General features: G+C 49.1%; 1 protein-coding gene across 3 annotated transcripts in view; it reads left to right on the plus strand.

The window, feature by feature from the left end:
- NQO2 (N-ribosyldihydronicotinamide:quinone reductase 2) overlaps window positions 1-13,518 on the plus strand; it is an 18,457-nt gene extending 4,939 nt beyond the window's left edge. For all 3 annotated transcript variants that reach the window (XM_049106054.1, XM_025446017.3, XM_049106053.1), the window contains exons 2-7: window positions 69-210; window positions 2,263-2,427; window positions 7,777-7,907; window positions 10,370-10,483; window positions 11,344-11,445; window positions 13,070-13,518. In XM_049106054.1, the coding sequence (XP_048962011.1) occupies window positions 204-210; window positions 2,263-2,427; window positions 7,777-7,907; window positions 10,370-10,483; window positions 11,344-11,445; window positions 13,070-13,246 (696 nt within the window). In that variant the 5' untranslated portion in view covers window positions 69-203 and the 3' untranslated portion in view covers window positions 13,247-13,518. The remainder of the gene's footprint in view (window positions 1-68; window positions 211-2,262; window positions 2,428-7,776; window positions 7,908-10,369; window positions 10,484-11,343; window positions 11,446-13,069) is intronic.
- Window positions 13,519-14,261: the final 743 nt, after the last annotated feature.

Here is a 14,261-nt window from a genome sequence, read left to right on the forward strand (position 1 = left end):
TTGGTACGTTGACCGCACCACATCTCCACGCTTCCCTCAAGTGTTCAGGTGTTTGTTTTCTCTTCCAGATTGTTGGGGTCGCCGAGGTGATCGACCACGTTGAAAGCCTGCAGCTCGCCACGCTCGATCCTTCTGTGCCCAGGAGCAACAGCAGACCCTCCCTTTGGTAGTAGTCAGAGGCGGGGAATCCGTCTTCTTAGGACATGGCAGGTGACTATTAGCTGTGCAGGGAGATAAACTTTTCTAAGTAAAAATTTTAATTAGAAATTAAGTATGTAATAAAAATCCAGACAACACCGAAATGTATAAAACTTGTTTTGTTTTTAATAGGAAACGCTGTTTGGAGTTACCTTGTTTTATATTTTCTTAGTCATTTTATTGTCCATTTCAACCCCATCAGAATATAAGTTCCCCAAAAGTGACGGCCACGCTCCTCTTGTTTTTGCTCTGCCTCTGGTCCCTGGAACGATACCCAGACTATAGTCATGCTCGGTAAATGTTTATTGAGCGAATGAACCCCAGGAGTAACCATGGTTTTATTTTTTTTAAATTTTTTTTTAATTTTTTTAAATTTTTATTTATTTATGATAGTCACACACACAGAGAGAGAGAGAGAGAGAGAGAGAGGCAGAGACACAGGCAGAGGGAGAAGCAGACTCCATGCACTGGGAGCCCGACATGGGATTCGATCCCGGGTCTCCAGGACCGCGCCCCGGGGCCAAAGGCAGGCGCTAAACCGCTGTGCCACCCAGGGTTCCCAACCATGGTTTTAAAATTCAGTATGACTCAATTTTTAATTTTTTCCCTGCTAAACACCACACACACACACACACTCACACACACACACTCCATTCTGCACCTTTTTTTTCTTTCAACAATCCATGACATAAAAATTCTTTCATTTCAGAATGTAAAAATGCACCTTGTTTGACACAGTGTGGTGTAGATTAGGGTTTCTTAACCTCAGCACTACTGACATCTTGGGCCAGTAATCCTTTGGTGGTGCCATCTTGTGCATTGTAGGATGTTCAGTAGCACGTCTGGTATCTGTCTGCTGGATGCCAGGAGCACCCTCTTCCTAGTTGTGAAAACCCAGAGTGTCTCCAGACGTTGGGGACCGTCCCCCCAGACAGGCAACACAGCCCCCATTGAGAACCATCGATGGAGATGTTTCATTTATATCCGTCGGTAGAGTTCCTGTGTAACGGATGAGTCTGAGGAGTTAAAATGAAAATGTTAACCATTAACCTAACCCATAGAATCCAACCTTTACACCCATGTGAGTGCCCAAAACTGTATGCTTCAAAGTACCATTTGTATTTCCCCCCATGGACCTATAATGAAAAATTTTAAATCAAGAGTTCAAGGGATCCCTGGGTGGCGCAGCGGTTTGGCGCCTGCCTTTGGCCCAGGGCGCGATCCTGGAGACCCGGGATCGAATCCCACGTCGGGCTCCGTGCATGGAGCCTGCTTCTCCCTCTGCCTGTGTCTCTGCCTCTCTCTCTTTCTCTCTGTGTGACTATCATAAATAAATAAAAATTAAAAAAAATAAAAAATAAATCAAGAGTTCAAGCGTTTTAGCCTTCGACATTACCAAGGGCAAATGTGAACAGAAACCAACGCCGCCTCCCGGGAGAAATCAGTCAGTACGTAATCTCACCCGAGCAAGGGAAATCCTGCTTCACAGGCTGTTGGTGTTCATGACACAGCCAGGACCCGTAAGACCGGACTGTTCTTAGAATCTCTGTCATCAGCCTTGCCACCCAAAGCAGGGCTCCATCTGGGCCCTGCCTCCCCCTGGGATTAGGGTCTGTTTTCCCTACGTTGTTGAGGTGTTCCATCTCAGTGGGCCTGGAGGAGGAAGCAGAGCTGTGTATCCGTAGCTGGTGCCTGCTGAAGTAGGGTTAGCAGGAGAGATTAGTTGTGGTGACTTTCAATTTTGGTGTTCGTCCACAGAGCAAAAACCTCTGATGGGGAAGACCCACAATAGCTTGGGCTTTTAAGGAAATTCGTGGTGTTATTTTTGAGGAATCATAATTTGACTCATTTTATGTTTGTATATTAGTAAACCCAGGCGATGGTGAGCTATAATTGGATTTTAGAAAACATTCATTATTTTAAAAACTATCACCCATAAAAGAGGTTGGTGTTTCTCAGCTTGAGCCTATGATGCGCCTACATGTTTCATTGTTACCTTAGTCTTCGTGGAATTTTGACAAAGAGGAATTGTTCTTTAAGAGAGTCATTTCTTTTCTGATTCAGGCAAAAAAGTCCTCATTGTCTATGCACACCAAGAACCCAAGTCTTTCAATGGATCCTTGAAGAAAGTGGCGGTGGATGAGCTCAGCAGGCAGGGCTGCGCCATCACCGTTTCCGATCTGTATGCCATGGACTTTGAGCCGAGGGCCACGAGGAAAGATGTCATAGGTGAGTCACGGGGTGAACAGTTTTTGTTTTTTTAACTTTCTTCTTTCTAGGTGTTTCATGGAAAAAAATGTTTTGAAAAAACTAACCATGGTGCATAGTACCCAGTTCTGAAGCAGAACGAGTCCACGTGGCAAGTCTTTTTCGCATCCCTGTCCCCAGCCACCCAGTGTCTGCCCCCCAGGTCACCAGGGTGCTCACTTGTCTCTGTTCCTCCAGAGACATCTGTGCTGTGCAAAGCAGTTTGTGGGCATATCCATCCATCGTCTGTCCCCTTTGTTTGTTCAGAGTGGTAGCAGGCTTTACAGGTTGTTTTGCACATTGCAGCCGTTTTTACTATCAGAGTATTCATTTTGTGGAAGTGTCCTAGGTGAGGTGGCCCCTACTGACGGACATTCCAGGGCATTCCTGATCTTTGCTGTCACAAACAGCGCCGCAAGGAAGAATCATAGCCACACACATTTTCCTACGTATACAGATGTCACCTAGAGGTGGAATTGCTGCCAGAGGGAAGGTGCATTCTTGATTTTCATAGATAATATCAAATGGTAAATGTGCCAGTTTACACTTGGCACCAGCGATGTTCGCAAGTGCTCATTTCCTCTGCATTACCGATTTTTGATCATTGCCAGACTGTCAAGTGAAAACTGGTCTCCCAGGATAGTTTTGATTTGCCTTCCTCTTATTGTAAGAGAGCTATACTGCCTTTGTGTTTATGTAAGACGCATTTTCTTTGTTTTCCAGCTGCATTGAGACATAATTGACAAAAGTTATATATATTTAAGGTATACGACATAATGGGGTTTTTTGGGTTTTTTTTCTTTTTTTTGATTACTAGTTTCGGAGGTAGAGTTTAGTGATCCATCGATTGCATACAACACCCAGTGCTCATTACATCACGTGCCCTCCTTCATGCCCATCACCCAGGTACCCCATCCCCCACCTACCTCCCCTCCAGCGACCCTCAGTCTGTTTCCTTCTTCTGGTTTGTTTCCTTCTCTGTTTTTACCTTATTTTATTTTTCCTTCCCTTCCCTTATGTTCATCTGTTTTGTTTCTTAAATTCTACATAGTGCTATCATATGGTATCTTTCTCTGACTGACTTCTTTCACTCAGCATAATACTCTCTAGCTCCATCCGCATTGTTGCAAATGGCAAGATTTCATTCTTTTTGATGTCTGGGTAATATTCCTTACACCACATCTTCTTTATCCAGTCATCTGTTGATGGACATCTGGGCTCTTGCAATAGTTTGGGTATTGTGGACATTGCTGCTATAAACATTGGGGTGCAGGTGCCCCTTTGGATCATTATATCTGTATCTTTGGGGTAAATAACCACTTGCACAATTGCTGGGACGTAGGGCAGCTCTATTTTTAACTCTTTGAGGAACCTCCACACTGTTCTCCAGAGTGGCTGCACCAGCTTGCATTCCCAGCAACAGGGTGAGAGGGTTCCCCTTTCTCTTCCAATGTCTGTTATTTCCTGTCTTGTTAACTTTAGCCATTCTCCCTGGTGTGAGGTGGGATCTCATTGTGGTTTTGATTTGTATTTCCCTGATGCCCAGTGATGTGGAGCATTTTCTCATGTGTCTGTTGGCCGCCTGGATGTTGTTGGAGAAATGTCTGTTCATGTCTTCTGCCCGTTTCTTGACTGGATTTTTTACATGATGTTTTGAAGGCATTTTCTTAAGTATTCTTTTGGAAAAGCTAAATGCTTTTAGCTTTTCATTTATATTAATATTTTGTATTATACTTATAAATATTTATATTAGTATTTTAATAAAATATTTAATATTTTCTTTCCTGGGAATTGTCTGTGTATATCCCTTGTTTATTCTTCTCTATCTCTTACTGGTTTTAAAGAGCTCTTTCTATATTAAAAAGTTAGTTTCTAGTGTGGGGTATGAATTGTGAATACATTTTTACCAAATTTATGTTTTCTTTTATTTTGACTTTGCTTATGGTGTTTGTTTGTTTTTTTTTCCATGCAGGATTTTATTTACCTAGTTGGCTTTTGATCAGTCTTTTTCTTCCATGACTTCTAGATTTTGTGTCACGCTTATCTACATTCTAAGATTTTTTTAATTTGATAGTTTTGCCTAGTATTTGACCTATTTCAAATATGACAAATTTCAAAGTATTGATAGTTTTGCCTAGTTTTTGACATATTCAATATGACAAATTTCAAAATATTTTAAAAAATATTTTGTCTACTTAAAGTTTATTTTGGTATATGATGTGAGGTATGATTCCAGTATTTTTTCTAAGCATCTACTGAGTTGTCTCGTCACCATTTATTATATGATCCAGCTTCTCATTTAAAATGCCACCTTCATTGTGATTTAAATTCTCAGGTACATTTGATCCTGTCCTATACTTTGTATTTTGTTGTTGTTGTTGTTGTTTTTCCTATTGGCTCATGGATTCAGTACCACGTGGCTCTAATTATTTTGGTAAATGCTACAATATCTGATAGAACTAGGTCACCTAGTTTGCCTTATTTTCTATTTTTTCTAGCTAGTTTTACTTTACTTTTCTATAAAATCTTTTGAATTAACTTCCCAGATTCAAAAAGTAACCAGATGATATTTTTATTGAGATTCCATTAAATTTACAGATGAATTTTTATTATAGTGATCTTATCCAGGAGAATAGTATGGCTTTTCATTTGCTCACATCTTCTTTTACAACCCTGCAGCTCTCTTTACAAGTTTTCTTCATGCAGATCTTGCATGATTTTTGTTAATTGGTTTTGTTTCTCTAAGTCAAGAGGATTACTGTTTGCCTGTGTGCATATGTGTGTGTGTGTGTGCGCGCTCGCGCATGTGTGTGTATCCAGCCATGACTAATTTCCTCACCGTTCGTAGTAGATTTCAGCTGATTCTCTGGGGCTTTCCTGATAATGCAGCCAAATCATCTGCAAATAATGACAATTTCGCCTCAGCTTTTCCAGTATTTAGTACCTTTAATTTCCTTCTGTTTGCAATTGTAGTAATGCTATCTGAAGATTTAATATTTAGTATTGATAGTAATAGCTTAACATCCCATGTCTTCGTGTCTTTCTTTTGTTTTAATAAATCAATCAACAATTTTCACTTAATGAACAACAGAGGGCAGCCCCGGTGGCGCAGCGGTTTAGTGCTGCCTGCAGCCCAGGGCGTGATCCTGGAGATCCTGGCTCGAATCCCATGTCGGGCTCCCTCCATGGAGCCTGCTTCTCCCTCTGCCTGTGTCTCTGCCTCTCTCTCTCTCTCTCTCTCTCTGCGTCTCTGTGAATAAATAAATAAAATCTTAAAAAAAAAAAAAAGAACAACAGAGCAAGGACTAGGAAAACAGACTATTATGTTAAGGAGCCACTGGTTTTTAAGTGGTTAAAGTAATACAAACTTACTGTAAAAAATATTTTAAAATACAGCGAACAAGGTGAACGTAGGGTAAGCAGTACAAGCCCCTTTTCACCTGTACTCCATCGTCCTACACTGTCCAAAGAGACAAATTAATTTAACCTTTTGGTGTAGATTACCATGGATCTTACATCAAATATCCATGTAAATTATAGTTTCAAAACTCTACAGGTACAGACGTAAATGGTGCCACGTCATGGGACTTGCCTTATTCACTTAGAGCCTTGGAAGTCTTTTTAATGATTGCACAGCGCTCCATCATACGTAATATGACTTACTTGCCAGTTCCCCTGTTGCTTTGTATTTACGTTGTTCCCAACTTTTATCTCAAGCCATGTGCCAGTCTTTCTTTTATGGCTCTGGGTTTCGTTGTCTTGCTTAGAAAGGCCACCCCAAACCCACACTTATAAAAATATTCTTATTTTCCTCTGATACTTGGATACCTTTACTTTGAGATTTACTTTTTAAATTTACCTAGAATACAGTTGGCCTACGCACATTTTATCATCTCTATTTACCATTACCAGAACCACCCCCAGGCTCTGCTGTAGGTTCCACGTGTTGTGAGTAGCTAAAACCCCACCTGGAACCTGCCTGAGAGAACATGACCTCTTGCCTACAGCAGTTACCCTCTTGGGGTTTCCTGTCAATACAGAACCTTATACTGAGGACAGAATCAGTAGATGCTCTTTGAATGAAAATCAAACACAGGCAGATGAAAAAAGAAGCAAAGAACACGGACATATTTCTAAATTATGAGTCTATTGAAAGACCATGGATTCCGTTCTCTTGGTTCTCCTCCACACGGTTGGGGCTTTGTCTGCTCCTCTCCAGACCCCGTGTGGCGGAGTGCTTCACACGGGCCTCATTGTCCCACCTCGTCCTGCTGCCACTGAGACCTCGGTGGCATTGAGCTAGCCACCAGCCTCTCTCTCAAGTCTCGGTTTCCTCTTTGGTAGACTGGGAATTCCACTTACCGGTGACTGGAAAGATAGAAAAGGCAATGTGTGTGGAGCACAGCACCTGATAGGTAGGAGGTCCTCGTGCGAACGGTAAGCCCGAATTAATGCTGATTAATGCCTTTGATGAATCCTTCTGGTTGACTAGATCCCAACTGAAGGCGTAGCTCGAAATCTCTTTCGTTCTAGCTGCCGTGGGCAGTGCTGTAGGCTCTAGCCGAGACCCGTCCTCCCACGGCCCACCGCTACCGCCTGTGTCCGCCCCCCACCAAACTTGCTCTTGAATCACTGCTGCTACAGTGAGCTCGTCCAAACTCAATTCAGAGCATTTATTTACTTTCCCTGCATGAGCCATCTGGCTCTTCACATGCAGGAAAAGTTCATGCTCCTTAATGAGGCTAACAAGACCTGGCGCATCTCTGCCCTCATCACCTGCAGCCCTTCTGGCCCCTCACCCGCTTCCCCAGGGGTGCCTCTGGTGGCCCTTTCCTGGGCTAGCTGGGTTGTCGGACACCCTGCCTTCTCTGTGTCTAAGGCCCAGAACGTCCTGTCTCTTCCCCCCCGGGGCTCCAGGCTGCCTGGTAAACTCCTGCTCCATCTTCAAAGCCTGGTTTACAAAGCTCTTCGCTAACCCAACCAAGCAGAGCCAGCCACTGCTGTCCTGAGTCAGGCCACATGCGTGATTGTAAGCTGGGAGGCTTATCTGGCCATAACGTCAGACTGGGCTTGCTAACTCTTGTTTCTTATGTTAATCACTTGGGTATTTATCTACTCTTATTGGATGTTGAGTCCCTTGAAGGTAAGGACAGTAGCTTCCCCTCTTGATTCCCATAGCCTGACCCCAAAGCCCTACACCTGGTGGGCTCTCAGTGACTATCTGGCAACTTGCTTTGGGGAGTCCAGGTAACGGCGATGCCAGTGGGATCGGCCAGGACGGGCTGTGGGGGCGTCTGTGAGAGCGAGAACATTTGGCCTGTTCTTCTCCAGGTGCTCTCTCTAATCCCGAACTCTTCAATTACGGGATGGAAGCATATGAAGCCTTTAAGAAGAGGTCTCTGGCCAGTGACATAACCGATGAACAGAAAAAGGTTCAGGAGGCTGATCTAGTGATATTTCAGGTTTGTTTTCCCCTGATTATTATAATGAATTAGATTCATTCTTTGTACAAGCTCTTTTCAATGACTGAGTTTCACACTTCTAGAAATGGTATTAATATTGTTAGCACATTTGCACACTTATTTATGTCTAGTTGGGTAAAGAGATCCACGTGGCCAGTATTGTTCATTCAAAATCCTGACACCGGGCAGCCCAGGTGGCTCAGTGGTTTAGCGCCGCCTTCAGCCCAGGGCGTGACCCCAGGGTCCTGGGATCGAGTCCTGCATCGGGCTCCCTGCATGGAGCCTGCTTCTCCCTCTGCCTGTGTCTCTGCTTCTCTCTCGGTGTCTCTCATGAATAAATAAATAAAATCTTTAAAAAATAAAATAAAAATCCCGACACCCGGGTAAATAGTGGGAAATTCCCCTTTATCCCCGAAGTCCACAAACCTCTGCATCAGGCAAGTGGAACTGCCTTCATTCCCGTCTGATCCCCACCCTACACAGGCAGAGGCTGCATGAAAACCAGGTTTGTCCACACGAGCATTTATGCAGGTAATTCGGGCCAAATGCAAGTCGTGCCCTAAATATCCTGATCATGAAGATAAAGTCTTCTTTTGTGTCCTTCCTGGCCCTGGTTGCCTCAGCAGCCCACCTTCTGTGCGTCATTCACAAATCGCCACAGGCCAGGACTGCTTCCCTGGGCCCTAGCTCCTGCAGGCTGCTCCCCGCACAGCCAGACCCGCGTGTGCCCACGAGCCAGCCCTGAGCCTGGCAGCAGAATAAACACGTGCGTTTTGGAAGGTGTCGGGTGGACAGAAATCCGAGTCGACTAGGAGAAAGGAATTTATTCTAAGGGCCATGGGCACCTGGGTCTCCTGGGACCTGAGGACGACCAGCTGGGCTTCAGGGGCCTTGGAACCGAGGCTCGGTCAGCCCTGCGCTCCCCGTCTGCTTGTCACCCGCCGCTGCCGCATGCCGCCTCTGTCCTCGCCCGCTGACCCCAGGGCCTGCAGTCTCCGCATCCGGAGCCCCGGGGGTGGGTCCGATTGGTCCAGATCGTGTGTTTCCAGCGCTGCGTAAGGGCAGGGCATGGGTGAGGGACCAGGACCACCACGTGCCGGGGGGCGAGCGCGTGACCAGTTTGCGGGGGGACCCACGTGGCCAGAGGCAAAGTCCGCGGACCCTTCGTAACCTGAGGCTCCGGGCCGGGAGGAGGGAGCGCCTCGCCGCCTCTGCTGCCGCTGCCTCTCCACCGTCGCTGGCGCCGGGCCTCTCGGGCCTCTCGGGTCCCTTGGGCCTCTCGGGTCCGGGCCCGGAGCTGCCGATGCGGCGGGGGCAGCCGGTTCCCCAGCTGGTTCCCACGTGGCCGCATGCGGTGCGCCGCTGCCCCGGAGGCTGCCCCGGCCCCGCAGAGCCATCCTCGGCCGCCGGTCCTCGCCCCTCCCGGTCGGGCCACGGGGCGCCCACTCGCGCTGGCAGCGCCGGCAGCCGAGGCCTGTTCTTTCGAAGTGGCCTTTCTTCTCCCTGCTCCATTTCACAGCTTTTTCCTCTGCTTTTTCCGCTTCTCCTGATGCTTTGCCCAGAGCGCCTGCATGGTCCGTCTATTGTTCCTCCCGCACAACAGCAAGGAAAGTGTCACTGGTCAGCGCTGCTCAGTGACTGGTCCCCTTCCCCGGCCACGCATCCACTTGCTCCCAAGCTCTGCATCGCGGCCTTAAATCCTCCCCACGATGCCGTCACCTAGTAGCTGGTACGAAGCCCTATCTGCAGACCAGGAAAAGGAGGCACAGAGCGGTTGAGTGATTCGCCAGCATCACACAGCAGCGGGCTGTGTCACCTGAACGTCCCTGCCAAGTCCTGTGTTAGGTTTATAGCAAAAGCACCTGAAACACGGGCTTCCTTCTGCTCGTCACGGGTTATTATGTGTTTGTCTCCCGTCATTCAGGATGATTCGGGACGTAGTGTTAGGGCTTCTATGGGGACCAGGGTGGGCGTTAGGTAGATCGTACTGCTGGGGTATGGAATCCAAGGGTAAGGCCTTGGTCTGTGTCAGAAATCCGGAGCTTCTCAGAACTTCCCTCAGGCTGACTCCAGACGGCAGGTACCCCGGGCACGGAGAGGGCAGACTCTGCTGCGCCCTTCCTCTTGCGCCCCTTGATCGGATCCGTCCCAGGCACTGTAGCCACAGAGCCAACGTCCCCGGCTAGGCCAATGTCCTAGGGCCTCCCACCCGCTCCAGGACCAGCCCGAGGGGCTGTCAGACGGGGGACACAGAGCCACCCGGAACGGCGCCCAGGACCATTGTCCGCGCTGCCCGCCCAGGCCCCACCACACTGCCTGTCTCGGGGTGAAAGGGAGGAAATGCCCAGTCCTGTGCTGCCCCCCGCTTGTCCTCACCTGCCCAGCCACCCGGAAGGATTCAATGGTGGGATTGAAACCTGAGCAGCCCGCAGCACCTGTTTCTCCTTGGTATGTGTCCCCAGTTCCCGCTCTACTGGTTCAGCATGCCGGCGATCCTGAAGGGCTGGATGGACAGGGTGCTGTGCCAGGGGTTCGCCTTTGACATCCCAGGATTCTACGATTCCGGTTTCCTCAAGGTACGGATCACTGTGTACTGGGGGGTGGGGAGGGCATCCCATCAGGTCATGTTTCTAGTTTGCTTATTTGTAAACAGAATACCGATTGAACACCAACTATGGTGTACTTGGGCAAGAAAAGTGTGGTTTCTAAGGTCACGGGGCTTTTGTCTAGCGAGGAATATAGATGCATCCACAACTAGTCACCCACCTGGCCGAGGAAGGCCTGGCCCGGTGCCGCGGGAGGGCCACGGCGGGCCCCACGGGAGAGGACATCTGCTCCGTGACGCGGAACTGAGCCGCCGGCTGCCTCCTCGCCTCTCGGCTTCAGGATAATGTGACCCTCGTGTTGCAGGGCGAGGATTGCACGGAACCCGGGGGGTGCGCAGTGCACAGTAGCTATGGATTTCTTACTCAGATCATTTCTTACTAAAATAAACAACATTTTAAATTCGGAAAGCCTCAGAAGATAAGTGCACGTAAGGAAACTATAGGGTCACAAGGTCCGTCGTGGATGGTGAAGTCATGCCACCACCGAGGGAGTGGTCCTGGGTGCCAGGGCCTCGCTCAGCCTCACAGCAGCCCCCGCAGCCAGCACCTGGGCCCCACCTGGGTCCCACCTGTCCACACCGGGCATCACCAGCCCGCCGTGCTCCAGGCCGGGGCGCATCAGAGCCCTGGGTCCGCTTGCTCCGGTCCGTCCCCTGTGGCCGCGGGGGGTGGCCGCCACCTGTAGCTGGGCTCGAGCGGGTCACCGCCTGTCGCTCCCGAGGGAACTGACCTCGGACCTCCGTCCTGGGCGTGCTGCACCTTCGTGCCGGTGTCCCGTCTGTTCGTCTCCCCCGGAGGCCGCGCAAACGCGTCTGCTCTCTCCTCCGCAGGATAAACTGGCCCTTGTCTCCTTAACCACGGGGGGCACAGCCGAGATGTACTCCAGGAGCGGCGTCAGCGGGGACTTTCGGTACTTCCTGTGGCCTCTCCAGGTACCTGCGCTCCTCCCGCCCCTCTGGGCCCCTGCCGCTCCCCGGGTCCAAAACAAGCCTGAAACTGAGACCATTGTGACTCCCCCCACACCGAGCAGAAGCAGTTAGAACATTTTGCCCTTTTAAATTTCTTCCTTAGCACCAAAGAAGTCGGCCAACAGGGAAAACTTGTATTTATTACAGTGACAGCCTTTGAATCTCCTGGGTGGAAGCTCAGCCGAACCTGCTTAGCTGACATCTGCCCTGCAGCAAATCGAGTCACCCCGAGTCACCCCACGTGTGCACTGAGCACAGGGAGGCCGTCCGCATCCCCTGGCAGTGCCCTGGCAGGAGGCCCCCAGGGCCAGCGTTCCGATGGCCTCACGCCCACCACCCCCTGGAGGCTGTGCCCGTCCCCAGGGCCCACACCCCTCTCCGGGCTCCCGGGACTCGGGGCTCGGGGCCTGCTCTCGGGGGGATAGCATCCTGCCTCTGCACTCCCTGGGCCGTCCCTGGACGGGGGGTGGGGGGCAGAGCATATGCCAGCAGGCCGGGGTGTCCCCGGGTCAGGCACCCCTGCTGAAGGCCCAGGAGCGGGCTCCGGTCAGGTGGCCACATCCTGGGCACCTGGAAACTGAGATGTAAACCCTTCTTCTGGGATTGTCACGAAGGCACGTTTGTCCAGGGAGGAGGAGGTGACACATTCAGCAGTTGTGACCTGCTTTAAAAATGGAGATCATGACCTGTGGGCCTCTCGCCCTGCTGACTTGCCCCCTGGTAGGGCAAGCCTGGGCAAAGCTGTGGGTTTTAAGGGGAGGAGTGCAGAGAGGGGAGATTGAGGTTTCTGGAGAAACATTGTCTTCTTTGAAAGGAGACGGGATGGTGATCCCATTCAGGGACGCTCCGCTGAAGACAGTGGCAACTTACAGGCCTCGACCTCCGTCTCCACAGCTCAGCTAGTCTCTTAGGGCTTGTTAGCCACGCTTAAATTCTTGTTTTTAAAACAGCTTCGTATTTTTTTTTTCATTTTTCAGAAGTACATATTATTAAAAAAGAGTGAGGCCATAAAATATAAAAACGGAAAGTCCTCTTAATTCCTCCCTTAAAAATAATGACTTTTAATAATTGGATGTATTTCTTCCTGGCCCATACATATTTTTATATGCCTGTATTTTATTTTTAGGGTTATCATGTGTATGTTTTTACATAAATGGTATACCACAAACACTGCTTCATTTTTCTTATTATATTTAGTCAACACATCTCAAAACACCATACATGGACACAATAGCTAGAATAATGTCATAGCATTCCAGAATAATCCATCGTATGAATGTACCATGATTCACCTAAGCATTCAAAACCATAAGGAGTACTGCCTGAGTCAGATGCAAAGATTACAGATTAATCTCAGGATCTGAAATTTCCAGCTGCCCAGAGTTCCATGTCTCACTCGTAAGGGCCCACGTCATGAGGTTATAGGGCAGTTCAGTTGTTTTCGGTTACCTAGTAGCAGCAGTCAAGTTGTGCTCTTATTTTTGGAAGGCTTATTTCCGGGCCATTTTCCCCCCTTTTAATCCTCTAACTGAACAACATGTAAAGGATGCGGCTTCTGATCGGTTCTCTGCTGTCTTTGTGGCCACAGCATGGGGCGCTGCACTTCTGTGGATTTAAAGTCCTCGCCCCGCAGATCAGTTTTGCCCCTGAGATCGCTTCTGAGGAAGAAAGGAAGGCCATGGTGACATCCTGGGCGCAGAGGCTGAGAACCATCTGGGAGGAGGAGCCCATCGACTGCTCGCCTCCTTGGTACTTCGGGCAGTGACCCTTCGTGCCGCGTCCGCGTCGCGGGAGCTGCAGGCACCGGCAAAGAGGAGATGACCCTGTAATAAAACGAAATTACAACAAAGCGAACTGGATACGTTTGATGTCAGGTGGGACCGAGCGTCCCACCCCCAGACCCAGCCTGTCAGCCGTCGCTGCTTACACCGATCCTCCCCCGACTGACAGTATCATTCACCAGGCTCGCTTGGCTCCTCTGATGTCTTTCCATCTCCCTGTGTTCAACCTTCGTGGGTAATCTTGTTTTCAAACAGCTCTCCTGGCGTGGCATAGTTTTTTTTTTCTTTTGCCTTATTTCATAACTCAACTTGGGAATTTCTGGTTTTTCATAGAAAGGTTTAATCTTTCCTAGCTAAGTGCTTTAGTGCCGTGTTTGGACTTTATTTCTTCCATCTCTCTCTCTCTTTCTTTTTTTTACTTGCATGCATGATGGCTGTGAAGTTTTCAGTGAACAGCTGGTTAACGTGCATGTAAAATCATCGGGTGGGGGGGAGGCTTACCAGGAAAGTCTCCCAGCGTCGCTCCCATGGCTTCCCCTCCCTGCACATGTGTTTGAGTGGCTCTACTAGTAATTACCCTGGGGCAGAGGCATGGGTAGCGGAAGGGTCTCCCTAAAAGCAGGTTTAAGAGATTAAATGTGCTTCTCCTCCTTATCGTCATCACTTCCGAGGATGGAGCCCCTTCCTGGGCGCAGGGGCCCTCCTTCCTTAGCGTCCCTGGTGCCACCCACCATCCCCTCGTCGGGCTGGCCACTCAGCTGCCCCCCGGCTCCTCATGACACTCCCTCATGCTGGCTCCCTCATCCTTGAGCACCCTGTCCCCTGCTTTGCTGCCTCCTTCTCTTCCTCAGCACCTCTAAACCCTTTCCCATCCACCTTCCCTTCCTCCCATTTTCCCGCTGGTGCACCGTCACACACGTCTCCGTGTGCATCTCCTTCCTCTTCCTCTGAATCTCCACAGCCTTCCCCACCAAGCACTCCCTCAGAGCCACCATCCCT

Source organism: Canis lupus, chromosome 35 (assembly GCF_003254725.2).
Source record: "Canis lupus dingo isolate Sandy chromosome 35, ASM325472v2, whole genome shotgun sequence".
Taxonomy (NCBI): Eukaryota; Metazoa; Chordata; class Mammalia; order Carnivora; family Canidae; genus Canis; species Canis lupus.